Source organism: Rosa rugosa, chromosome 1 (assembly GCF_958449725.1).
Source record: "Rosa rugosa chromosome 1, drRosRugo1.1, whole genome shotgun sequence".
Lineage (NCBI taxonomy): Eukaryota > Viridiplantae > Streptophyta > Magnoliopsida > Rosales > Rosaceae > Rosa > Rosa rugosa.
The window spans coordinates 54,413,062-54,439,025 of record NC_084820.1 but is presented as its reverse complement, the minus strand read 5'-3'; the positions used below and the strand labels follow the sequence as shown (position 1 = coordinate 54,439,025).

General features: G+C 37.5%; 4 protein-coding genes across 4 annotated transcripts; 1 reads left to right on the top strand and 3 right to left on the bottom strand.

Moving 5' to 3' along the window:
- Positions 1 to 1,279: 1,279 nt before the first annotated feature.
- LOC133741484 (uncharacterized) lies at positions 1,280 to 3,335 on the bottom strand. The gene is made up of 2 exons (XM_062169384.1): positions 2,690 to 3,335; positions 1,280 to 2,279 (listed from the first exon to the last, which is right to left on the bottom strand). The coding sequence occupies exon 2, from the start codon at positions 2,276 to 2,278 to the stop codon at positions 1,352 to 1,354; it is 927 nt and encodes a 308-aa protein (XP_062025368.1). The 5' UTR covers position 2,279; positions 2,690 to 3,335; the 3' UTR covers positions 1,280 to 1,351.
- Positions 3,336 to 5,352: 2,017 nt separating this feature from the next.
- On the top strand, positions 5,353 to 7,510 carry LOC133741475 (trimethyltridecatetraene synthase-like). The gene is made up of 2 exons (XM_062169377.1): positions 5,353 to 6,314; positions 6,636 to 7,510. Exons 1-2 carry the CDS (start codon positions 5,418 to 5,420, stop codon positions 7,263 to 7,265), a joined length of 1,527 nt encoding a protein of 508 aa, XP_062025361.1. The 5' UTR covers positions 5,353 to 5,417; the 3' UTR covers positions 7,266 to 7,510.
- Positions 7,511 to 12,259: 4,749 nt separating this feature from the next.
- On the bottom strand, positions 12,260 to 14,194 carry LOC133741465 (putative receptor-like protein kinase At1g72540). The gene is made up of 4 exons (XM_062169369.1): positions 13,702 to 14,194; positions 13,467 to 13,602; positions 13,090 to 13,350; positions 12,260 to 12,997 (listed from the first exon to the last, which is right to left on the bottom strand). Exons 1-4 carry the CDS (start codon positions 14,089 to 14,091, stop codon positions 12,447 to 12,449), a joined length of 1,338 nt encoding a protein of 445 aa, XP_062025353.1. The 5' UTR covers positions 14,092 to 14,194; the 3' UTR covers positions 12,260 to 12,446.
- Positions 14,195 to 16,874: 2,680 nt separating this feature from the next.
- LOC133725490 (exportin-T) lies at positions 16,875 to 24,991 on the bottom strand. The gene is made up of 15 exons (XM_062152768.1): positions 22,859 to 24,991; positions 22,570 to 22,656; positions 22,341 to 22,430; positions 22,102 to 22,206; positions 21,798 to 21,857; positions 21,265 to 21,327; positions 21,070 to 21,165; positions 20,684 to 20,848; positions 19,840 to 20,013; positions 19,692 to 19,757; positions 19,508 to 19,606; positions 18,135 to 18,281; positions 17,469 to 17,652; positions 17,331 to 17,375; positions 16,875 to 17,244 (listed from the first exon to the last, which is right to left on the bottom strand). Exons 1-13 carry the CDS (start codon positions 24,581 to 24,583, stop codon positions 17,563 to 17,565), a joined length of 2,967 nt encoding a protein of 988 aa, XP_062008752.1. The 5' UTR covers positions 24,584 to 24,991; the 3' UTR covers positions 16,875 to 17,244; positions 17,331 to 17,375; positions 17,469 to 17,562.
- Between the last annotated feature and the right edge of the window lie 973 nt (positions 24,992 to 25,964).

Sequence of the window (25,964 nt, the reverse complement as noted above, 5' to 3'; positions counted from 1 at the left end):
ACCATTTTGGGTGTGAACATGAGGAACAGGATGTTCAACATCAATCTCAATGGACATGCAATAATCATCAAAAGTCTTTGATGTAAACTCTCCAGCATTGTCTAATCTTATAGACTTAATAGGATGATCAGGGTGGTGAGCCCTTAACTAAATGATTTGTGCTAGGAGTTTAGCGAATGCAGCGTTCCTTGTGGACAATAGCATGACATGTGACCAGCGTGTCGATGCAGCAACCAATACCATAAAATATTGAAATGGTCCGCATGATGGTTGAATAGGTCCACAAATATCACCTTGGATTCTTCGCAAGAATGGTATATTTTCTTTGGTGTCCTTTGCATAGGATGGTCTCGATCCTAACTTTGCTAAAGAGCAGGCTTTGCAGAACGAATGATGGGCTTTTAGAAACAACCAATGAGGATTTCGGTTGAGCCACAAAGTCACAAGTGACGTTAGAAGTAGAAATTGGAGTCAGGGGAGCAGGGGTGGCGTCAAAGCCACCCTTGAGCCGCAGGGGGATGGCGGCGCCGGCTAGTGGTGGCCGGACTTGAAGGGGGAAGGCGCCGTGAGGCGCAGGTGCTCCTCCTTGATCCAAATTTCAAGTTTTACTTCCTTTCGTTCGGAAAAAGGGATGTCCGTGTGAAGTCTTTAATATACGGATCATCATGTCACGACCTGGGTGTCCCAAACGGTCGTGCCAAAGCCTATATGTGTCGGAATCCCATAAATCATCTCTCATGACATGGTTGGATTCAATGACTCGAATAGTGGTTGCATACAACCCACTAGAGCGACACATAAGTTTCTCTAAGACTCTTTTATGTTCGTAGTCATTAGAGGTGATGCAAAGGAACTCTTGTCCATTCTCACAATGCGTTTCCACATGAAAACCATTGGCTCTTATATCTTTTAAGTAATAAAGTTCGAAAAAATATGTCCATGACATGAGATAAAATAAATCGATACTTTATTAATAATAGCCAATGATTACATCAAAGTTTCGTGACCATAATCTAATCCAAAGTAAAATCAAACATTAGGCAAATTGTAGTCACTCAATTCGTTCGGTAATTCCAATTAAATATGACCAGGGAAGTAGAGAGATGTCGGTGGAGCGAAGCTCTCTTAAGTACCACTAATCTCAATTACTTTCCTAGACATCATACTTAATTGAGTACGCCTAGAGGAAAAGAGATAATCCAATAAGTCATTTTATTGATTAAGGCATAATTGCCATTACAAAATTCTTGGAAAGTATAAAAGACTATTCTAATAAAAATCTGCGGCATTTTGTCTTCATCGCCAGATTTAAAGTCTTTGTGAACTCGATGTCTTGATCACCATGATGCGGCTACCTTCGTAGGTGCATTGCAAATTCAGGTCCATTGATCAGACGTTCCATATCAGAAATAGACACCATAAAGAGGATTCTCCCTTGATTGAGGCGCATTGGCGCAATATGCATAGTCCCTTGGACTGGTGGCGTTGGAAAGTGGTGCCCATGGCCAACGTTGGCTCCATGGTTTCCAACCCTATTTCCCTCAAAATCACGCCTCCTACGGTCGTGCGATTGTCGCCTTGAGCGATTACCTTCTTGAGCATTTCGATCGTATGGATCATGACGTCGATGGCGACTTTCTCTAGCCATAGGACGATGCTCTTGATAGCTATCTTGAAGCCTATCAAATCTTCTTTGCACAAGTTCATTGCCATGTCTTTCAGTAGTGGCCATAGCTTCAATAAGCTGTTGAAAACTTGTGATCCGTCTTGCATTTACATGAGTCCGGAATAAGTCAGAGGACCTCATAGCACAGGCGGGGAAGGTATTGAGGGTTTTCTCAATCAACTGGTCTTCTGTGATCATCTTTCCACAGAGACGCATCATTACTTTGATGCGGAGGGCTTCCGAATAAAACAGCATGACCGTGTCAAATTCAGAGAAGCGAAGATTTTTCCATTCTGCTTCTGTATTCGGAAGTATGGAGTCACGAACATTGCCATATCGTTCGCGAAGCGCATGCCAAAGCTTTATGGCGCTATCCTCATTTATGAACTCAAACTGTAGGTCACTATCCATGTGACGTTTCATGAAGGCAAGTGCCTTGGAATTATCTTTCTCAGTTTGAGGGTCTGGAGCTGTTTCTATAGGACAAAGCTCTTGGATAGTATGCAATAAATCACGGGCAATAAGGTGGATCTCGACATCAGTGACCCAAAATAAGTACCTTTTGCCTGCATAATCCAATGGAACAAAATCGAGTTTGTTCATGTTTGACATCCTGAAAGATGAAAACAAGAACAAGTTAGTTTCGGAGTCAATGCTTCCACGAAAACTAATATAAATAAGATTTCCGAGCTATGCTACCAAGAAATCGATTTCCAAGAATAATTGGATTAGACCGAAACAATGATGTTTAAATGGTCAAAATCTATGCTCACGAACGCTCTTAGTCCGTAGCTTACGAACGCTCTTAGTTCGTTAAATCGATGCTTACGGACGCTCTTAGTCCGAAGTCTTACGAACGCTCTTAGTTCGTTAATTGCGTGAATCCCCACGATTCCGCTTTTCAAGAATCGAACCCACGTTATAAGAAAGGTGGGACGTAGAAGAAGGGAGGTTGCAAGTCCCCGAAGAAAAAGAAGGAGAATTTAAACTTCGGAAAACAGGAACTTTAATTTAAAAACTTACTTGTTGAAATTTCGGAGCAGATTCAGTTCTGAACAGCTTGTACTTCGATTGGTGTACAGATCTCAATATAACTCCGATAAGGCTGAAATTCGGAGGGTAGATGGAAGAGACAGAGACGAACAACTTTGATGAAGAAAGTTTTTCGATCTGAGCTTCCGAACTAGATGTTTAGAGGCTTTCAGGAGGACGGATGTGCACAGGAACGGGAAAAAGATGCAGTGGGTGTGCGTTGGCTTGTTTGCGCAGCAGGGATGCTTCGGTGACAGCAAGCTGGAACGCAGGGCTGCAGGGAGGGGACAGCAGGAGCTGCTGTGCAAGGTTGCAAACGCACGGGCGCGCGGGCTGCAGCGAAGGCTCGGCTAGCTCGGGCTAGGGGCTGCTTTGTGAATGAGTTTTGGTTTTCTGTTTTGTGGTTAGAGTCGTGCTGATAACGTGTTTAAGGAAAAAGAGATTTGAGAGAAATTGTAGAGAGAATTGTAATCATATTATTGAGAATAGGAGCCCTATATATAGGGATTACAAAGTACTAGTTCTAATGTTACAAGGAATACCAATCCGTGTAGGATTGGGAAATCTAGAACCTTCTCTCCTATTGCTACTCCTAGTTTGATAAGGCACACTAAATCGATATTCCTTCAACATAAATAAAATTATATTGGTAGAAGAAAGTATGATTTTTTCTAATGAATCCTCAATTACATCAATAACATATATAAGAGGAGTGAAATCCACGCTCTATTTTAAAATCCACATTATCTAATGAATCCTGATTATCCTAATCTACTATAGAAGATTATATATTTGACTGCAGTTTCACAATGTCACATTAAATTTGCTCCTAGCATATCCTCCTCCTCCCCCCTCTTCTGACAAGCCCAATGATATGGCCCCTAGAGTCTAGCAAAAAGCTGACCAATTAATTCGAAAAGGTTACTGATATCCTAGCCTTGGAGGACCTGCAAAGATACATAATTTTATAACCTGCAAAACCCCTCAGAATCTCGTAGGATATGAAAACGCATTCAATGTGTTTAGAACAGTGCATCTGTTGCTCCTTTTATATTTCAATTGACTGAAATAGATTCTTCTTGTTCAAAATCAAAAACAACTGAAGAATCATGGTTTTCGACTGAAGCAGAACTATTACCGATTACATGGAATGCATTGCTTCAATTTACTATATACTAAAGCGCCTGCACTATTCATTTTACTGTTCATCTTGGGGGTGGGAAATGACGCTTTTGCCCTCTGTTTTCCCTCAGCTTACGGCGCTGCCATCGTTGTACAAATATCTGTTTTCAGTTGTTCGGGAAGCCTCCGCTTACACCGACTTCAACCTTCGACTGCTCATTATCTCCTCTAATCTCAGGTACCCAAAACAATTTCTTTAGGAATTCACTCTTTGTGGTCCTATATTATCAGTATTGAACAAGCGAATTCATGTCTGGGTTTGTTTTGGATTGTTCATCGGCTTATTCAGTGGATTGTTTTTTCAATCGGTAGGTTTGATTTGTTCATGCTTCAATTCAACAAGAAGGGCACAGTCGCAGCTGGACATTTCCCCAAACTCTAATTGAACACACTAACAGCAGTACAGCACAACTTAAACCAAGCTCAATTCTGAAGGTGAAAAGGAAAAACAATTACAAGTAATTGAGCAAACATTACAAGTATCCGAAAGATCAGTTCATACATGAATATGCTAGCCTAAAGTACTCCATGCATAACTCAAGAGTTAAGAAATTCATAGCAATAGTCATTTTATCTGTGCAAACATCATATAGGAGAAAGTTGAGCAATGAGAGCAGAAGTCCTGTCAACTATCACACCCCTGCAATCATCCCAGCCCAAACAAATTATTCCTTTCATGATAATCCATTTAAATCTAATGGGAAGTTTTCATTCAATCTTCATTTGGGTTTGCTTATGATGTGACCTTACACCATTTTCTATTTTCTTTGCTGCAGGTAGTAAAAAATTGAATTATTAAGAGTAGATAGCTTATGAATAATGATAATTAATTCCAAGGTCCAAAGTCCAAACCTGTGAGGCAATATAATGGTGCTTGATGTATAATTTTCTCTTTTATAAGTCTTCAAAAGAGGGACTCATAACTACCTGTACATCGACTGAAATGTCTACTTAAAAAATTAAAAATAAATCTAATAAGATAGCTTTTTCTGTTCTTGTTTTAATAATTAAGCAAGACAACGTTGCAATGCAGCTCACGTGCATGGGTAAAATAAAAAAATTAATATAATAACAAATCTCATATGTATGGATGCAAGTGATCCATGGTCTATATTATAAACTACAGTTACTACACTATGATTATTCAAATTGAGAGTCATAAACCCAGTCGGTATCAAACTTAATCAAGAGTGACATATAGAGATGCTTAAAAGAGGTCTTTCTTTAATGGAAAACTAGAGATGCTTAAGGACAACTTGGGTTACTTCAAGAAAAAAAAAAAAAAAAAGGACAACTTGGGTAATTAATTAATCATAAACCCAGTTGGTAATGGTACCTGACTTGGGAACAACGACAAACTTCAACAGTGTCATATTACAGAGGAGACAAAAGGCAACGACTTTGTACCAAGTTCCTTAGATTATAAATGCCCCTTATCACAACTTCAAAACTTCACTACTTCACTACTCCACCCCACAAAGGCACAAACCACCACAACACACTTCGCCAAAAAAACAAACCCACCACAACACCAAACATGGAAGGCGCTGCTTGGGTTTCGTATGCCGCAGCGTGGCTGGGAGCTCTTGCCCTCCTCCTCCTCAGCCTCCGCCTCCGCCGCCGCAAGCTCAATTTACCACCTGGGCCAAAGCCCTGGCCTATCATTGGGAACCTCAACCTCATGGGCAATCTTCCCCATCGTTCACTCCACGAACTTTCCCAAAAGTACGGCCCCATCATGCAGCTCCAGTTCGGGTCCTTCCCCGTCGTCGTGGGTTCCTCAGCCGAAATGGCCGAAGCCTTCCTCAAAACCCATGATGTCGCAGTTGCTGACCGGCCCAAACTCGCTGCGGGCAAATATACCACTTACAACTACTCCAACATCACTTGGTCTCCTTACGGACCGTATTGGCGGCAAGCACGTAAAATGTGCATAATGGAGCTTTTCAGTGCTAAGCGCCTGGAGTCCTATGAATACATTAGAAAAGAAGAAATGAATGCATTGCTTAGAGGCCTATACAAGTCCTCCAACACCAACATCCTGTTGAAAGACCATCTTTCGGACTTGAGTCTAAATGTTATAAGCCGAATGGTGCTTGGAAAGAAGTACACAGACGAGTCCGAAAAAGCGATTGTGACTCCTGATGAGTTCAAGAAAATGCTTGATGAGCTGTTCTTGCTGACCGGCGTTTTGAACATTGGTGACTCAATACCTTGGCTTAATTTCTTGGATTTGCAAGGGTACATAAAGAGAATGAAGGCTTTGAGCAAGAAGTTCGATAGGTTTCTGGAGCATGTGTTAGATGAACATATTTCAAATAGCAAGGCACCTGACTTTGTTGCAAAAGATATGGTCGATGTGCTATTGCAACTTGCTGCTGATCCTAACCTTGAAGTCAAGCTTGAAAGGCATGGGGTCAAGGCATTTAGCCAGGTATGATTAGTCCCTTTGTGCAATAATACTATTCAACAAATTAACTTTTACCAAGATATAATCGCTGAAATAATATGAGACATGTTGTTAGAAATGTTGGTTTGATTCAATCCCTGATAACTGAACTCCAAGCTTTTGAGTTTTGAGGTTTAGTGGTTGTCTAACATGGTATCCAAGTCTTATTGGTAGAAGCAGGTCTAAACTTGAAACCTCCAATCCTCACTTCCACTTCTGTCTGGGTAGAGTTGATCCAGATCAGCACTGTCATGAGTTAAATTTTGGGATTTGTTTTTCCATTTCTGACGTCATTGATGCTTTTAGGACCTACTTGCTGGTGGAACAGAGAGCTCAGCCATGACCGTAGAATGGGGAATGTCGGAGGTCCTAAGGAAGCCAGAGATTTTCAAGAAGGCGACAGAGGAGCTAGACAGGGTGATTGGAAGAGAGAGATGGGTTGAAGAGAAGGACATTGTCAACTTACCGTACATTGATGCCATTGCTAAAGAAACAATGAGGCTGCACCCTGTGGCACCCTTGTTGGTACCGAGACTAGCCCGTGAAGATTGCCAAGTTGCTGGGTATGACATTACTAAGGGCACCAGAGTCATAGTAAGCATATGGGCCATAGGAAGAGACCCCAAATATTGGGACAATCCCCTTGAGTTTTTCCCTGAGAGGTTTCTTGGAAAAGGTATCGATGTCAAAGGCCAAGACTTCGAGCTATTGCCTTTTGGGTCAGGCAGGAGGATGTGCCCTGGCTACAGTCTTGGCCACAAGCTGATTCAGTCAAGTATTGCAAATCTCTTGCATGGATTTAACTGGAGATTTCCTGATAATATGAATAAAGAGGATTTGAGTATGGAGGAAATTTTCGGGCTTTCAACACCAAGGAAGTTTCCCCTCATTGCAGTCACCGAGCCTCGTCTTCCAGCTCATCTTTACTCAATGTGATCAAGCCTTGGCTTGAGGCATTGAGCTACTCCCCTTCAAAAAAATCAGTACTGGGATGCCAGCTTCTACTACAAGTTTGCTTGTCTTGTGCATTAAGTGTCAGCATTAGTTCGCTATATGGCTTCATAACTATGCCACCAAGAGTGTTGTGTGTGATCAAATCCAAAAGCTAACATTGGAATGTCTTTCTGTGAATTGTGTAATTGGACTATCTAGTCAAAAGATTTTGAGTGAAACCTAAATAAAACTATTATTGATAGAAGTATATCTACGATTCCAAAGCTATGAATACTGATTGATTCACTATCTATATTGAACAACAGAAATTTATGATAATCCTCAATCACAAAAGACATTAACTACAACTTCAAAGTGTTACCTTAATTTTGCTTCATGCCTTGATTTAAATGATCATTAGCCATCATAAACCACCCTGCAAAAGCATTCAAATTTTCTTTCCAAGGTTATGATGGGAACAAATTGCTTTCGTCCTTAAAATGGTTCATGTAGAAATTCGCAGATAATCATGACCAAACTGCAGAATGATCATGATCTTCAACTCACACAGACCTAATATCAACTAAATCAACAAAAAAGTCACAGCTCAGTAATTTTACCAGAGGGCATTATAGGAAGATCGGACGGAAAACGAAATCCACCAGAGAATAAATTTCATCCCAATTAGAAGAAAACAGATGCAGCTTAGTAATACAAATTGTTATTTGACTTATTTCTACTCTTCTGGTTCTTCAAAGCCACCCCATCATACATTCATAAGCGTACGTGCTCATCATGTCAAATGTTGGAGTTGCAGACACGTACAGTAAGTGGGCCTAGCCAGAAGCTGTTTTTGGATTCGACGGACCACATACTACAGCCCAGGCCCAACTATTATACCTTCATCGCCAGCCCTAAACCACGGTCATGAAATTAATAACCGGTGAGTTATATTTACCTATAATATTTTTTTTCCGATGGAAATATCATTGAATAGAGAAATTTTATTCACACATTGCTAAATGATAGATACACATCTCTTGCTGGAGTTGTGGCCTGGCCTGAGATGTGGACTTTCTTGGGCTTTCAGGTCGACTTATGGTCCAGGACCAATCGTTTCGGATCATAACTTCTGCTGGAGTTGGTAATTATCTGGAACAAGATTGGCGTTCAAGCGGCTTATGGATAAGGAGTTGCTCCTATTTGTTGGCTAGGAAGTGGCTTTCTATTGGTACCACAATTGCGTGATTGGCTAATGGGAGGTTAGAATATGATTTTGCCCTAGAAGACTTTGGAGTTTCTTTGTCTATAAGTTCGCTAATTATAGCGAGCTTATCGGTGACTTGTAATGAGTTTGCTTTGCTTAGATTAAGGTTCCGGATTTTCTTGCCGGCTATCTCTTTGTAAGTGCAGCTAGACTCTAGCCATTGGCTGAATGTCGGGCTATTGATTCTAATGATATCAATTTCTATTCCAAAAAAAAAAAAAGATAGATACACATCTCTTACTTCATACACAACCTATTAACTTTTTTATTTTATCAATAAAGTTTGTCGTCCTTTGTTTCAAAAAAAAAAAAAAACTTTTTTATTTTAATATTTTACTAGAAACACAACCCCAAACTTATTCAACTATCCTCATTCGCAATACACAATATCTTTTCATTAAATACATATCCTTTTTTTTTTTGCTGAAATAAATTGAGATAAATATCTGGTAAGAGACTACCTATTTTTTTTCTTATACAAGAGAGAGACTACCTATTGCATTGCTGCAATTGAAAAAAAAAACGAGACCCAAAGAATGGCATATTACACTAGAAGACTCAGCATCAATTCCTCAATGGCTCAATTTGAGAGTTTCGGTAAATCACATGGTCATCACTAAAGTTAATATAATGGCACCCAAAGAATGTTTAAATTGCTTTTCACTTGTTGGGTTGAACATACTCAAATGCCAATGGGGAATTGCTTGTCATTGAGGACTTGACCAAGACAATATTCATATGCCAATTGTTGAGATTTGTGAACTACTGATGATGAAATTGGAGCGAAACAAAACAATACATCACAAGAGTTCTTGAGGAATTTTTCAACGGTTTTCACTTGCTCTTGTTTGTCCATATCATTTGGATAGTTAATACATTTTTGAAACTAGATTGATAAGAAGGCTCGATTCCATGCATGCTAAATTATTGAGAATCAAACTCATGATATCCATCTGGGGTAGACTTGGAAAAAAAAAAACTGCATATATTTCTTAATTCCAACTATGTTTCTTTATTGTTAATATAAATTTCTCTTTTGGTAATTTAACTTACCCATAAAATGTGATGTTGGGTGTGTGAAAAAAGGGATGTGTATTTAGTATTTAGAGGTGTGTGAATAAAATTTCTCCATTGAATAATAAGGAACTTACAACAAATGGGGTGTTGAGAGTGATTAAATTAAAGGTGCGGCTATTGTCACCCTATTAACTAATTTGTTCACTCCACATTCTCTTCTCACCTTACACATTTTTTTAATTTCATGTTTACTTTGTTCATCCATTTGCAGAACCCAAAATACGATTTTTCAGTATAGGGTTTAACTCAAATTTTTTTTCTATTTGGCTTCCTCCACGTCTCTCTTAGTTGTTTTTGGCTTCCTCATCTCTCTCAATCAATCTCATGAAGTCTTAGTCAATCAGTCTCACCGGCTTTAACAATGAGACTGATTGACTAAGAAAGATTAAGAAAGATGTTTAAGTACATACTCTATAGGGGTAATAAGAAAAATTTCTTGTAGTTTTTAATAAGATATTGTCCTTTATTGTTTCATATTAGGATATTTTTGTATTTTAATAAATTATAAACTTGTCGAATGAACAAAATAATTCTTAGGGTGGCATTAGCCGCACCCTTACTTAAAACCTTGTTCATTATTACCGAGAGGGACAATTTGAGACTAAAGAAAGAATACCACTACCCCAACTACAAAAGCAATATGAATTGATCGAAAATATCATAAGAACTATATTAGTTGACTTCCTAATTTCAAGAGTTAAATTTGCAACTTATAACTTTCAATATGACAATTTTTTTCCCATGAAATGTAGTTAATATTTGCATTTTTTTTTCTTTATGAAATGTATTTCTTTTTTTTTTTCTTCTAACAAAAAATAAAGAAATGTACATTTTTTTTTGTCAAATTGTCAATTCGGCAATGTAACCCACGGATCGAAGAACTAATTTGGACAAATATGAACATTTATTTTTCTTATTATGGGTTCTTTGAATTCATTAGATAGCACACAAAACATAAATTTAGACCTGGACGAGCATTTTACAATAGGAGAGACTTTAATCACTTTGCCTCCGGCCGAAACTCGGCAATTCTCAACCCTAATTTCAAACTACACTCGAGTCTTTTGTTTAATCATTTCAGTGAGAAGCAAGCAAAGCAGTCAGTTTACTCTGTTTCTAGTTTCTACCAAGTACTAATTACTAGCATTTATTGGCAGTAAAGTCCTAGAGGATTTGACTCTCAAGATCAAATGTAACCTTCTTCTAAAAGACACTCATTTCAATTTCTGCATTGGTTGCAGGACTCTTATCTTCAATTCTTCATATTGAGTTTATTTAGACATTGTTAGCCCTTTTGGGATTGTGACATGAATCACATGATTGATGTGAATCAACTGCTCTCGATGAATACGAGAGAAAAATCAAAGAAATTTAACTTCAAATGGAAGACTATCAACCATCTTAGGATTCTTAGCTCCACGAAACGGGTAAAAAGAAATCATACTTGATGAGAAGCAATGTCATGAACTTGACTGTTAAACAGTGATCACCATTTGAGTCAATCATCCGTGATTGGCTCCATATTGAGGTGCATGACATATGAGTTGATATATTACTTGGGTAGGAAGGAACATCATAGTGACTGAGAAGAAGAACATCTTTTCTAATATATTGAGACGAGTAACAGGAAGAACAATACAAAATTTCATAGACTTTCTTTATAAACTGAAGAGTAAGGAGTCCTACATTAGAAAAGCAATTGAAGAAGAAAAATTTTAATGTGGGTGATTTACTACTAACGGTCTCAAGCCTCCTGGATAAAAACCGTACACCTAGAAATGATTTAGGAACAACATTAGTGCGCCCGAACCAATTAGCAGTGGACCACGTACGTTAGCCTGTCAATTGCTTGACAAAAACTAGTGGCAGCAAATGGAGTTTTGTTTTACATTACGGCATTTTATCTTCAAGCTAAATGAAGTTTCCATCTTTCCTACTCTCATTTTGGTAATCTTTGCATTGCATTTTCGTAATTCAATCCCTTATCTAACCATAGTTGGTCAAATTGTCCAACTGTCTTCTGTGTTTATACTTGAAATGGAGAGATTATTCTGGATCGCACTAGACATGGGGCTCATGTGGTGTTTATTGAAGTCATAGGCAACAGCAACTTCAAGTCTTATCTAAATTCTAATTAAGGATCGGGTGCAAAGGATTTGGGTGGGGTTTGGTGCAAAGGGTGGAATGGGGGCTGGCCCTGAAGAATATTAGCTAGGATTATTCCAAGTCTAGCTACCAAAGATTTTGTCACACTTTTCACAATTAAGAAGTAACATATGTCCTCTGACTCTGTTGGGTGCGTTGTTCAAACCTTTGATTTCATGAGCAATGCCGTTTGTGCCGATTTTGAAACACAAGATAGAGTTAGTGGAGAATGACTTGGAATACTTCCATTCCAGAAAGTAAATAGTATACCAAGTTACCAACATGATCTTCCATAAAATTGTAGAGCATGTCAACATTCATTGTTTCAATGACCTCATAGTTTGAAACAGATCATCTGCAATATTTATTCAGAAGACCATGCTTTGGCTAATGTCAAATTTAATCATGGCTTGTACGTAAAGCAAAATCTCATACACATTTGAAAATGGAATTGTCTCTCTGGTTGTCACAAATGACTTGTATTTGCTTGTAAAAGTTACAAAATCTCTAAACCCAAAAGCTCCACTATGAACAGCATACACAACAAAAGTTACAGGAAAAAAAAAATCTAAATGCAATCCAAAAGTATAATGTATATATTGTTTTCTATTTCTCTGTTTTTTTCTTTTTCTGAGAGGACTATCTGATCAAAGTCGTGTTATTGCATGCATTCTTTGCCTAATTGCCTCCATTGCTCATCTGGGAGAGTATAAACCAGTTCCGAGAACTTTGTATAGAGCAGTATCCGAAAAGACAGTACTAGACCGATGCCTATGCCTCTGACCTTTTCGTCTCCGGTGGCTGCCCTTCAATTTCTCCAACCTTCCCTCTTTTACTTCACCTTTGTTGTCATTTTTTACCTTATCATGACACCCAATTTGACCTTCTTTTCCTGATTCAGTTGGAACGACATACACAAAGGGTCCAATTGGTATGTCATTCAAGTTCATTAGAGGCTCTAAGGTCTTGACCACAGTGCTCATTGTTGGCCTAGACTTGGGGTTATGGCTCAGGCACTGATGAGCCAATGCAGCCGCCTTTTTAGCCCCTTCGGTAGAGTACTGACCCTCGAGTCTTTGGTCCATCACACGGTCAAGTTTGTGCGAGTCCTTCAAAAATGGCTTGGCCCACTCCACTAGGTTCTGTTCTCTAAAAGTACGGCTCTCATCCATGGATCTTCTACCTGTTAGAAGCTCTAAAAGAACTACACCGAAGCTATAGACGTCGCTCATTGTTGTTAAATGACCTGAAAACAAGCACATGAATAGTGAGTGAATATTCATTTTGGATATTTTCAACAGTACTAAATGCTGACATGATGTAACAGTTGATGTGTACCTGTCGTGATGTATTCTGGAGCTGCATAGCCATGAGTACCCATGACATGCGTTGTGACATGTGTTTCATCGCCTTCCGGGCCATCTATAGCTAGACCGAAATCAGAGAGCGTAGCTGTGTAATCACAGTCTAGTAGGATATTTGAAGCCTTGAAATCTCTATATATGACTGGCTTTTCTTCCTCATGGAGGAAACTGAGGCCTTTAGCAGCTCCAATTGCTATTTTGACTCTTGTCAACCAAGGCAAGGTTCCAGAATAACCTGCATTAATGAACAAACGAACAAATTGTTAGATTTTCTGATCCTGCAAACAAGATATGAAATCCCATATCAATAACTTTTGTGATTGCTTCAGAAGCAATAAGAATGATACTTACATTTGAATAGTTTGTTGTCTAAGTTGCCTCTCTCCATGTATTCATAGACGAGAAGCCTATGTTCATCTTCACAGCAGTACCCAATCAAGTTCACAAGATTAGGGTGCTTCAATTGCCCAAGAAAAATCACTTCAGCCTACAATACAAAATTGTTTGAAAATTTAGTTAGCATTTTTTAATAGCTTAAGAAGCAATCATATAAGTGTTCGAAATGGTTTTTCATGAAAAAGCTTACCAGCCACTCTCTATGACCTTGCGTGCCATCCAAATCCAAAACCTTAACAGCAACAGGTTGAGCTTCCAAGCCAGGCCTAAGCTTGTCATCAACAAACCCTTTGTACACTTTCCCGAACCCGCCTTCTCCAAGATAGTTGCTCTTAGAAAAGCTTTGAGTGATCTTTTCGAGCTCATTGTGGGCAAAGATATGAAGATTTGATCCGATAAGCGAATTTGATAAGTCACTCAGGACAGTGCAGATTGATGAATTGCTCACATCCGAAAGTGACAATCTACGTGAAATAGTGATCTCTTTGGATGATAACTGGGATTTATGTTCTGATGTCTGGCTTTTGGCCTTGAAACAAGTAGGTGTGAAGAAGTTGGTGGCTAGTTTTTTGAACCTCATATTGTTTGCTGAGGCTGTGCTGTCCCAAACGAATGGTTTTGGTTTAGAGAAGGACTTGGGGGTTAATATAGGTTGGTTCAGATGACTACAAAAAAGAAGTCAAGAATACAATGATAACTAGTTTCTTAATATTCCATTTTGGCTGATATTCATGTCTTTATACAGTTATCGAAATCTTCTGGCTTCAGAGGAGAGGACCATGTTTAAGAATCTCTTAAAGTAATGTGCAGACATCGGTCCCTCCAAGACTTTGAAGACTTAATACTGCAGAGAACTCTTTTGGTTTGTTCATATTATGACGACCAAGTCTTCTAGAGCTTTATGCATATGTTTTGATTATGTGGAATGGAATGAATTTCTCAGTAGGTTCAAGTGTCGGTCTTTGGAGGACCTTGGGTTAGCCTCGTTCAATTTGGAAATATGTGTGCCCTCATGTCCCTTCCATGTTTTGCACTGAAAGACAAAAGGGTTTTGGAGTAGCGATGTTAATAGTTAGTCTCTTAATTTAGGGTAATTATTCTCAAATTGGAGAATCTAAAATTCCACATCAATGGGTCTTTAACTCTTTATATGTATGATCTTAAGTCTCACCACCAATTAGCAATTGATTTTGAGTTAGATGCTCTGATTCGAATATGAGTGACATCAACTAAAAGAAAATTCAATTTTAATAATATGACAATATTTCGTTCTAAAATCTGGCACCTAAGAGCATTTTTAGCAGACTCTATTTTAGAGAGCATGTTTAACTTTTTATCTATTTTAGCAGCTGCACCAGACTCCTATCCATTATAACTTTTAGCTATCTTGCTCCTAAATATAGAGAGCGAGATGAGGCTCTCTATAATTTAAAACATTCATTTTGAGTTATTTTATATAAATTATAAATACATTTAAACTATTTAATCTTCATTTAAAAAGTAATATAAATTCAAAATTAGCTAAAATATAGAGCACTGATACAGACATATTTCTAAAGTGACTAGCCAAAATGACTTTTTAGCTATTTTGACTAAAATTTGTCTAAAAAATGACTAGCATTGCTAAAGATGCTCTAATAAATCAATGTTTGTTCTGTCTCTTGGATCACTTTAGAGACTAAAAATTGAGAAAGGTTTTGGTAGCTCTAGTATGATTGCGATTGCAATCATCTAGTAGATGATAAGGACCATATTTTGGTTACAACAAACACGATGTGCAAATGTAAATTCAATGGGTAAACGGAGGGAAAGAAAGAACGATTCATATCCATCAACTTTGCTTAAAGTTGAGTCGGACTGCCTATGAAATTGACAGTCACAAAGTTACTTCAAGGGTTATAACCAAGAAGGTCAAGTCATTGGTCACCTTCACTTTCCAAGTAGTTGCTGTTGAAAGCCTTTTTTTGGTCCATGTGAGACGAGTTGATGCAGACGAATGTGGACTACTTTACTCCGATGGCCAAGAAAAACACACACGCTGCCGAAAATAATAGCTATCGTTCTAAGAATTCCGTTCTTCTTAAGGGGCTTTCTTCGGAAAGCACTAATATGTACTTCTATAACCTGAAGACTAACTGCAATGCTAAACGCACTTAAAGCGCGAAAAAGTGCTTCTAAATCCAATGTTTCTAACCTTAAACAAGCTCTACTGCATTCTTCCTTGTCAATGATTTAAGCCCGGAATTACATTCCTTTTTTTTTTTTTTTTTTTTTTTGAGAATAAGATGTCAAGTCTTTTATAGAACCAAATATAGGTAACAACATACACGACCTGCCCGCAAGGGCCACGTCAATATTAAGCCATGCTAAGCTACCCTCAAGCAACTTGAATGTTATCACCATAGTATGATAGTAATAAGCACCGAGAACCAAGACAATGAAAGGGCAGAGGAAGAAGACCGCCCTAATTTATTCAACGAAACTGGGACCACCCTACGTAGAGGAGGCATCCCCGGATTCAACGAAACGCAGGAATTCCATTCTTAACAAGTGAAATTGGGAAAATAGCCACACAAAAACCTCTACAATATCTTAAAAATGATTATACACTGTAGACGGCAATAAGATTGATTTGCTTGTCTAATGGGGCACATCACATCCATATTGAAAAAAAAAATCCTCCTCCACATGACATGAAAAGGATATATCACATACAAGGAAACCAATCAGATATAATCCTTCCATTGATATTGATACTTGGACTAAACCTTGTTACAATCGCCATGGCAACCTCAGAGAATGCCAAGAAATTATAATGCCTCCAATAAGGGTTTCATAGAAACCTTGTTACCATCTACCACAGAGACCAAATAAAGAATGCAACAAACGAAACATTAGGATGCCGGCTGCTGATGGCATGATAGTTTACAGAAACAATAAAAGTGCAAGGAAATTCTGTATTGAATGAATTGATCGTAAATTATAAGCCACAAACAATCTAGATCCTCTACTTTTACATGTTTGCAGCTTTTAATCCCAGATATGTATTAGAAATCCCAAGTTTGAGCAGAATGAACAGTGGACTTCCTAATACTTTGTCTCTGGGATTCTTAATATTTTGGATTTGTAATACATGGCCAAACGAGCAAAAACAGGCATAGGAGAGCTAAAGCAAAACCCAGCACAGTAAGTGCCTCGGGTTTCCAACAAAACACATGTTTAATGGGTTAGAGGGACTCCCCATTTCGACCCCCAAAAGAACAGCACACAATAGATAATATAATGGACTGTGCAGTATCATAAGAGTACACCATGGGGCCATATACTCAAAAACAATGCAAATAAGATATAAAGGACATAAAATTTAAGATAAAAGCGTTAGAGGGAGGTCCTCCTTTTTCCTTTTTTTTCCCTTTCTTAATTATTGCCTTTGAGGAAAGATACAAACAATGAAACAATGTTACAAAAATTAAAGAATTATGCAAAACAAATTCAATTACTAGAGCTTCAAATAGTGAAGCAGGAGTAAAGAAACAGAAATCTTGGATGAATCAGAGATTGGAAAATTGTAAATATCTATGAAAAAAATACAAAAAGCTGATGTTTACATCAGGTAGGAATAATAATCACTCAAAAAGCAAGAACCTTGATCTCAGACTAGCCGCTCCAAATGATGGATGTAAGTGATGTGACGGAATTTATAACTAGCAGAATTTCCTCCTTAAATTTACAACTGTGCAGAAAAGATAGGGAAAATAACTAAATGAGCAACTTCACATATTATTCAGACTACTAAGTTTACAAAAATTATATCTATACCTTGTCCACAAACATAGCCGCACAAAAGTTATATACAGAAAGAACCTGTAACATCAACATCACTAGATTAAGTACAGATATTATTAGCATTCCAATAGATACAACAAATCAGCTCAGATACACAGCAGCCACAATTACCTTCATTGAACAAAAATGCATTGCCAGAACTCCACAAAAGAAAAACAGGGAACATTCTGACATGAGATAACATCGTTTGTCTACTGTCGTAATGCTATCTTACAGGAAGGTTTCCGTTCTGCTGAAGCCTTAAGTTTTCAATGAGTGACTGGTAAAATGATTTCAATGCCTTGATATCACTTCCCTGCATAAAATATGGGCAAGAAAAGGAGCATTAATAATTAGTCATTAAAATTCAGGTTTGAATTATTTTTCCAAGCACTACTCTTTCAGAACATCCTGTAAACCAATTCTAAGTCAACTGAATTAAGCAAGCCATTGACAAACATTCCAGTTAGGGTCATTACAAGAACATAACATACATGCATCCAAATAAAATAAAATAAAAATAGATGAATGATTATGTTAACCACCAATGACGACATCTTACCATAGTATACGAATTTAAAATTCCTAAGCAAAACAACATAATAGGTAACCAAGAAAATAACCGAATTCATAATTTAGCACCAATCCCAGCTGAATATATTGGCTGAAACGGCTCTACAGAGACAAACGAATACACAAGTGGCATAATGCATAAACAATAAGAAAAGTAAAAGTTTTGATTATTTGTCCACCAAAACTCATGGTTCAATATTATATAGAGCCACTGTTGTAATATACCTGCAACTGCTGGCAATATTTCTCAGCCAGATCTTGGGGGCAATGTGCTGCTGGAAAGCCTTTCGAGACAAAATGAACTAGAAAATCATTGCCAAACTTTTCATACATGACCTTCTGAGCCAGTACAATTTCTCCAAACAAAACAAGCTGCCACAGATAAAATTGACAGTTTTGAAGGTTAGTATGAAGCAATAAAATAGATCCAACATCTAAACAAACATCATAAGATTTAACAGCCGACACAACTTTTCCAAACAAAACAAATTGCCAGCTGCAACATTGGCAAAAATTTCACATTTTCAGGTAAGTATCAAAAACAAAATAGATTTAAAACGATAACAAAAATCAACAGAAAATCCAAAATACATAAATTCTCCACAAGTATCAACATCCACACTCGAATCCATTGTAGTTATCAAACAATGTTTCATAAACATTGTAGATCAGAAATAACCAGTCAACTAGAATCAGCAGTTATTTATGTGTAAAATGTCACATCAACAACCAAATGCATTGCTTATGTGCACATGTTTTATCAGTTATCACTATCAACCTATTAATAGTCCAAGGACTATATGAGGTAATTAGTTTTATTGGAAGAATTCTATAGGAAGTAACTACATATGAAAGCGCATAATCCTGATCCACCAAATACAGATTTGAAGAAGCAGGGCTGTTTGCATTCAACTGAAACTGAATGTACAAGTTCACCACAAAGGCACAAACATAATGCCAACTTGTTTTGCAGACCTTCGTCCTTATAGGAAAGGCACTAAACACCCATTCAACTGCAGATTACCTCTAGGGTCTAGCTAAATCCTGTCATCTATTACTACACCTTTAATCTCATCCTCAACTTCTCAAGATTAACTATTTGCAAAAACATGTCCACAGAGGATACGCCATGGATTCCACTTCTCATCGTTAGGAGTGACACTGCATTTCCTCAGCAGACAGCTCCTTAGATCACTTATGAGTAAACTTTTAAGTGCTGACCCTCAACATTTATGGTCCCAATTTCTCATTCAAAAAATGGTTCACATAGCATGGAAAAAAAAAATAACAACAATAAGCAATTCGTTCACTCTTTTCACAAGTTATAATTCATTAGCCGAATTTTGGAACTTCTTATTTTTCAGATGAAACATTTCTGTCCTCAAATCTGCTTTGAAGTCAGAAACTTAGTCTGCTGTTCCTTGTGTGTTTAATATTTCCAAACCAAGGAATTGAAGTTGGTCCATCCTCGGTCACCCTTCAATTCTTTAACTGGAATATCTTACTGGTGTTAGACCAAAAGTATATATAATAACAAGTATAAAACTACAAGGGAAGTTATTAAATATAACATTACATACAGTAGTAATTGATCTTACAGTATTTGCGTCACGAAACTCAAAGGAGTTGTCAAGCAGGCTGTACAAACAACAGTTTGTAGCAAAGGTCTCTATTATAAAACTCTGGAAACCCGGTACCTGAAAATAAGAGATTTTTAGATGAAAGCATGAGAATATTTTAACAAAATCCAACAACCAAGCAGTACCAAACGCAAGAGCTTACCTTTTCTTCACCATTAGGCATGGCACACCAATCTTTAATTAATCTAATGAATATCTGTACACATGCCTAAGTAACAGATACACCATGTTAGAAAGTATCATGGTAGAAATAAACCCCAAATTTACAAAGGTAAGCCAAATACACCTACCTTTCTTACAAGAATGTCCTTGTGTTTACAAGACGTGAACAAAAGCAACTGCATAATTGGCTGCAAGTAGCTCCTACTTTTGGGGGATAGGAAAACAGATGATAGATCATGTGTAGTTATCACATGAAGAAATGTATATAATGTTCGCTGAACTTCTTGCAGTTCCCGATTTTCCTACAAGGAGAACAGAGTCTTGAAATATATTACTAAAAATCTCAACCCTGGGATTCAAATTCAATAAATACGCTGTCAAAAGCAATTAATGTTCCAAATGATGAGTTGAATATCCGCAGAAGCTTTCACAGCCAATAATGAAAACACAACACACACAAGGATCTCATTACAACCTAAGATTGGAAAAAGTTAATGGAAAATATTACTACTATATGATTGATTGAAGTAACATTTTTACTTCTTTTGATGTCCAGCATTTCAAATGCCTAAGTTGTCCACCCCCCTCCCCCCCCCCCCCCAAAAAAAAAAAACCTTCAATACTAGATGAAAAATACTGTTCTGAGTACCATTAGATGGAATGATAAATCTCTTCTTTAATAGCAGGATTCGCAACTGATTGATTCATAACAGAAGTATACAAAAACTTGCATGGCAAGAAAAGAGGAAAATATAAGGACCAATCACTCAAGTATTAAACCTTTGATCAAATGATTTGATTACTAACTAATAATATATATGACTAATAAGAACATGCAAATGCACTGACATCATAATCCCTCTTATAATATAGATAATATGCTTGATATATAAGGAACAGATTATTCATCAAGCAGTCATTATGAAGTACAAACACCTAAACCTATCATTGTAGTGTGTCAGCATCTCATACCTCGGTATTGGATCCAGGTCCTGAAGGGAATGCATCTATTGGAATAATGTTCAATATCCTACCAGCAATAGCAGGAAATACTTCATCCAATATGTCACTAAATAATGTGTTGAACTTGCATATCAGTTGATTAAGCAATACAAGCAGACCAACCAATTCCTTCGGCTGCATCACAATATAATCTAGAATTAGATGTTGATGTCAACAAAACCAGAAGACTAAAAATATAAGTTATGTGAGACTGTTAGTTTTTTTTTTTCTTGCATTCCTGCAGTTAAGTTGTCCTCTTCTATTTTTTCACCAATAATTTGTTCTCAAGTGCATATGGAAACAGAAGTGCAAAATCAAATTACAAAATTATAGAATTTAATGAGAACTGTTTTTACCTGGCTATCCACAAGCAACTGCTCCAGTGCCTTTGGGAGGTATGGGAAAACGGATGCTCCTAAAGTCTCCACCATGCGGTGTATAAATGACGTTACCTGGGTACAACATACAGTAGTATCAGTTAACAGGAACAGATGATACGATATCAAAAACAAAGTGCTTTGATTATCCACACAGGGCTTCTTACTTCTTACCTTACTTCGTAAAGGCTCTATATTAGGAAACACAACAAGTACTTGCAGAAGAACATCCAATGTCTGGAAAAACAGGAGAAAGAATGCACATTGGTAACTGTTAAAACATAAAAATATTTACAGGGTTTCTCCTCAAGCAGTTCTATGGTAACACCAGTTCCCACTTATAAGTCAAACTCACTGATCAGCAGTATAGTACCACATATGCACACAGCATTTATTTATTTTATTTTATTTTATTTTTTTTGAAAGGGGCACACAACATTATTTCCAAGATGTTAAGAAAACTTAAAGGTGATCGACTCCAATAGACAAAGACAAAACTGTGAGATCAAATCCGTATTCATATTAGAGACCTCATGAGTTTTGATCATAGATTGCATCAAATTAGCAGACACTAAGATTTAAGATACGATCACTAACAATCTTATAAAGCTTAAAGCTCAATTCCACCATCATAATTAAAATATATAAATAAATAAATAAACTAAGTAGAGAATGTATTCAAGTGAACAAGAATATGGAATACCAACCTGCTTGAACATGAGACCTATTGCAGGGCGACTAGTAGTTACAAGACGCTCACTGAAGCCCTGAATGACATACAGATACCAGTAGAATATTTCATCAATATGAAGTTCTAGCCATCCAAATGTGCTTATTACATATATGGCACATTGGCAAAGGGGAAAGGCAGATACAATATAAAATTGTTGTGATTTAGCAAGTTTTACAAGCATTTGTAAACCTTTTCAGACAACATATATTAGTATCTAATGAATAAGTAGAATCAATCAGGCAACACATTAACTAGGAGGTCAGGGGGCGTTGACCAACCTTGCTGAGAGAATTAATCGCCACAATTATCTGCTGAATATTAGCAATTTTTTGTGGCGCCTCTTCAGGAGTCAATACTTTGGCATTTATAAGCAACGCTTCGACCTAGATGGTAGGAAGTCCATGTCAGATACATATCTCACATTCTAGTTGATCATTAACTAGTCATCAAAGATTTTGGGGTGGAAGCATAACGTGCCCAAGAAATTATTAGTTTTATAACTGCAAGTTCATATAACCTGTTGACAGAGAGGTGTCAGAAGTGAGGAGAGATAATCAGACTGCTTTGCTGGTGCCACATCTTCCATACCTATTAATACACCAATTGCCTACATATAGAAAAACATCATCATATTAGAACCGAATGAAGCACCTGCAGCCTCTCTGAGAAAACTTCCATGACATAAACACACTCGTGCAAGCAATTAAGAGGCCTGTTATAGATGTCAGAAAATATTACGCAAATACCTCAAAAATGTGACTACCATCTTCAGATGCAGAAAGATCTTTTGTATAATCCATACTTGTAAATCCAGCGACTCTGTCTTGCAGACTCTGAAGAATCCATTTTTAATAAATTTAGCAAAGATGTAGTGAAGGTGAAATAATGAATTGTAAAGCTTAAGAAAGCTGTCCAGAGAAGATATAAACAATTGAGAGCAATCTAAATTCCTGTGGAGAAGATATGAGTTCACATATAAATATGTAGTCACATAGGAAACCAGTGGTGACTGGTCAAGATAGCTTGTTATCATACCTGCAGAATATTCTCTATAAAAGGCACAAGCTTCAATTTTAGCAATCTCACAGCCTTCATAAACAGATAACTTGCTCTTCGACTCACATTGACGTTTGGATGGTGTATACCTCTTTCATCAAGAAAGGCAGCCAAAACCATGTGAATGTATTGGGTATTCTCCTGTACAAACTTCATATATCTTGTAACTGTTTCCAGATACACAAGTGCAACTAGCCTATTTGAATGGCAAGGGAACCTTGTAGATAAAAGCATTGGTACCAATTCACCTAAGAGGCCACTGCCACTTTTCATTGCATCACCATTCATTGACTCACCAAATGCATAGAAAAGAGAAAGTGCAGCTTCCACCTCTTCAACATTCCAGTCTGACGAGGACGCAACAGAAGCAGCCAATGAGTTTCTAATGAATATCTGACAAACATCTGGAGCTACCCGACCTATATTGCGCAACAGCACAAACAAATCCTTTCTGAACTCCACCATTCTATCTTCTTCTTCCTTTCCAATCTTATCCAATGTATCAAGATTGTCACGGTACATAGGATCATAGCGGATCTCTGTACAAATTACCTCCAAAATCTGACCCACATGAAGCAGCTGTGTTTCCCTCAATGGAGAAAGATTCTTCATGGTGGCAACATAACCTAAAAGAAATTGCACAATACTAAATGTAGATTCCAACTCACAATTCTGCATCACATAGAATACGGAGGGCAGAACTTCATTCAAGAGCTCCATTGAAACACCCTTCGCATCCTCGGAATTCAAGCTTTTAAAGCATTCAAGAGCCTCAACCGCATATCCAGTAAGCAATGCAGCTACTTTGGAAACCAACTCTGAGTCGCTATCCTTGGCTACTAGCGCAAACACTCGACGGATTTGAAGACTCTGCAATAGTGGTAGTTTTGATTGCGGCTCCATCCTTTTGGATACCACTGCTGTCAAACACCCAGCTGCAGCACCTCGGAGTTGTTCAGACAGCCCATCAACCATCACCAAATCAAACAATAACGGGATGAACGCATCATTTACAATTAAACCAATATCAATCCAAGCAATAAACCTCCTCATTGCATCTAATACACTAGTACACAGCTCTTCATCAGAGTTCCTATACATAGACACAATATCATACCAAGCTCTAACTATTTGAGCTACACACTGCTGCCTCATTGCATCCTTAACCCGGGTTGCCACTGATAGTTCTTCAGGTGTCCGAGGGTAATCCACATTGATCAGTTCATCATCCAAAGCATTCAAAACCCGACAAAACATATCGATCACCAATGCCCCTTTACTCAATTGTGACAAGAAATCCACAAACACAGATGACCAAATTAACGGGTACTCGAAATAAATCAAAGTTACCAGGACCTGAGCAAGTTTGTTCTTTATAAATGCAGGACCTTCTAAAACCCTAACAACATTGTTATCATCAATAGCACCAAAACATGCAATTGAAAACACCGATTTTCGGATCAAATACCTCTCGTCTGGACTCATTGATGAGTACCGGACCTTAACAACCTCGTGCAGGGTCTGTAAACACCAAAACTGGACTTGATATAAATTCGAAAAACATATCTTTTCAATGCAGATGCTACAAATCGCTTGTTCATCCTTAATTTTATCACAGTATTCCGTCGCCTTCTGTTTCAGCTCGGAATGAACGGTGCCCGATTGATCAAAAACTATAAGTATAGCTTTCTCAAGATCAGCCATGGACCTAAAACCCTTAGGTCCAAAACCCCAATCAATCTCCCTTCAAAGTTCCAATCTTTTTTGCTTGGATACGCTTTACCAAGCAAATTGGGTTTATATTCCTTGGTTTTAGCAAAGGGTGTTGGGGGTTATCAGAATTCGATGAATAGTGAAAAGGGTATAGAGGAGGGAACTGAAACAAGAGATAACGAGGTTTTGAGAGCTTACCTTTGTTTTTGTTTATTGGACGATCAATTGCAAGATGTTTATAAGAATGAGTTTTAGATGTAGCTAGGGTTTTTGTCTGTGGCTTTATTTTGTGCAAACCCTAGGGGTTGGTCTGGATTGGGTCTAATTTAGTTTTTTATAGTCTTCTAGTTTCCCAGAGATGTAAACAGAAGAAATAGAGAAATACGGGCGACTGTGAAGGAGAAGAGGGCTATGAATTTAGAATTGAGAGCATCCATGTGGTGGGGTATTGAAGGGAATTATTAGGTGGTCCCGGAATACCACATCGACAAATACCACGTGGCACTACCCTGCGGTGATTCAAGCTAATAATATCACTCAAATTTGGTGGAGACCATACAAGGGGCGAAAAAATAAAAGAAAAATTAAATTAAAAGACCAATAAGAAATAAACACTAATCCTATGGGCCAATAACATCAATCTGCATCATATACGTGGTGGTCCCGGACCATATACGTGGTGGTCCGGGACCACCTAATAATTTTCGGGTATTGAAAGGATGGGAATCAAAAATCAAACAAGGAGACCAAAAAAAATTATTTAATAAGAATTATTGCATGATTTTATTTATTTATATATTTTTTTTCAAGTAAGGATCGATGCAACTGTCCTCAAGTCTTAATTAACGAAATTATATAATACAATGAAGGGACATGATGCAAAAAATTCATATTTATCTAGTTAAATTCCATGAGTTCAAAAAAAATGTAACTTTTGAAGAATAAAAAGAATATAATTCAAAATGAATAATACATTAACTTCACGATATCACCCGCGAAATGGCGGGTATATATATTTAAACAAGCGACATTTTTTTGGTATATTTTCTTATAAGGAAAGTAATGTAGAGGACTGCTCAGGTATTGTTTTTTTCACCTCGCGAATCATCGCCTTATATATGTAATTTTTTGCATTTGTTTTTAACCGTCAGATTCACTTGTCCCTCACAATTCCTTAAAAATTATCTCTTAGGTGAGCAAACCTCATAATTTAAACAATTGAATATAATACATATGGTTGAGATTCACTTGTCCTTCATTATCTCTTAAAATTATCCCTTAGATGAGCAAGACTGGTTAAATAAATGAACTTTTAATTTAGCTACAACAATAGTCCAGCAAAAAGAAGCTCTACCAAGAAATTAAAGCCTCT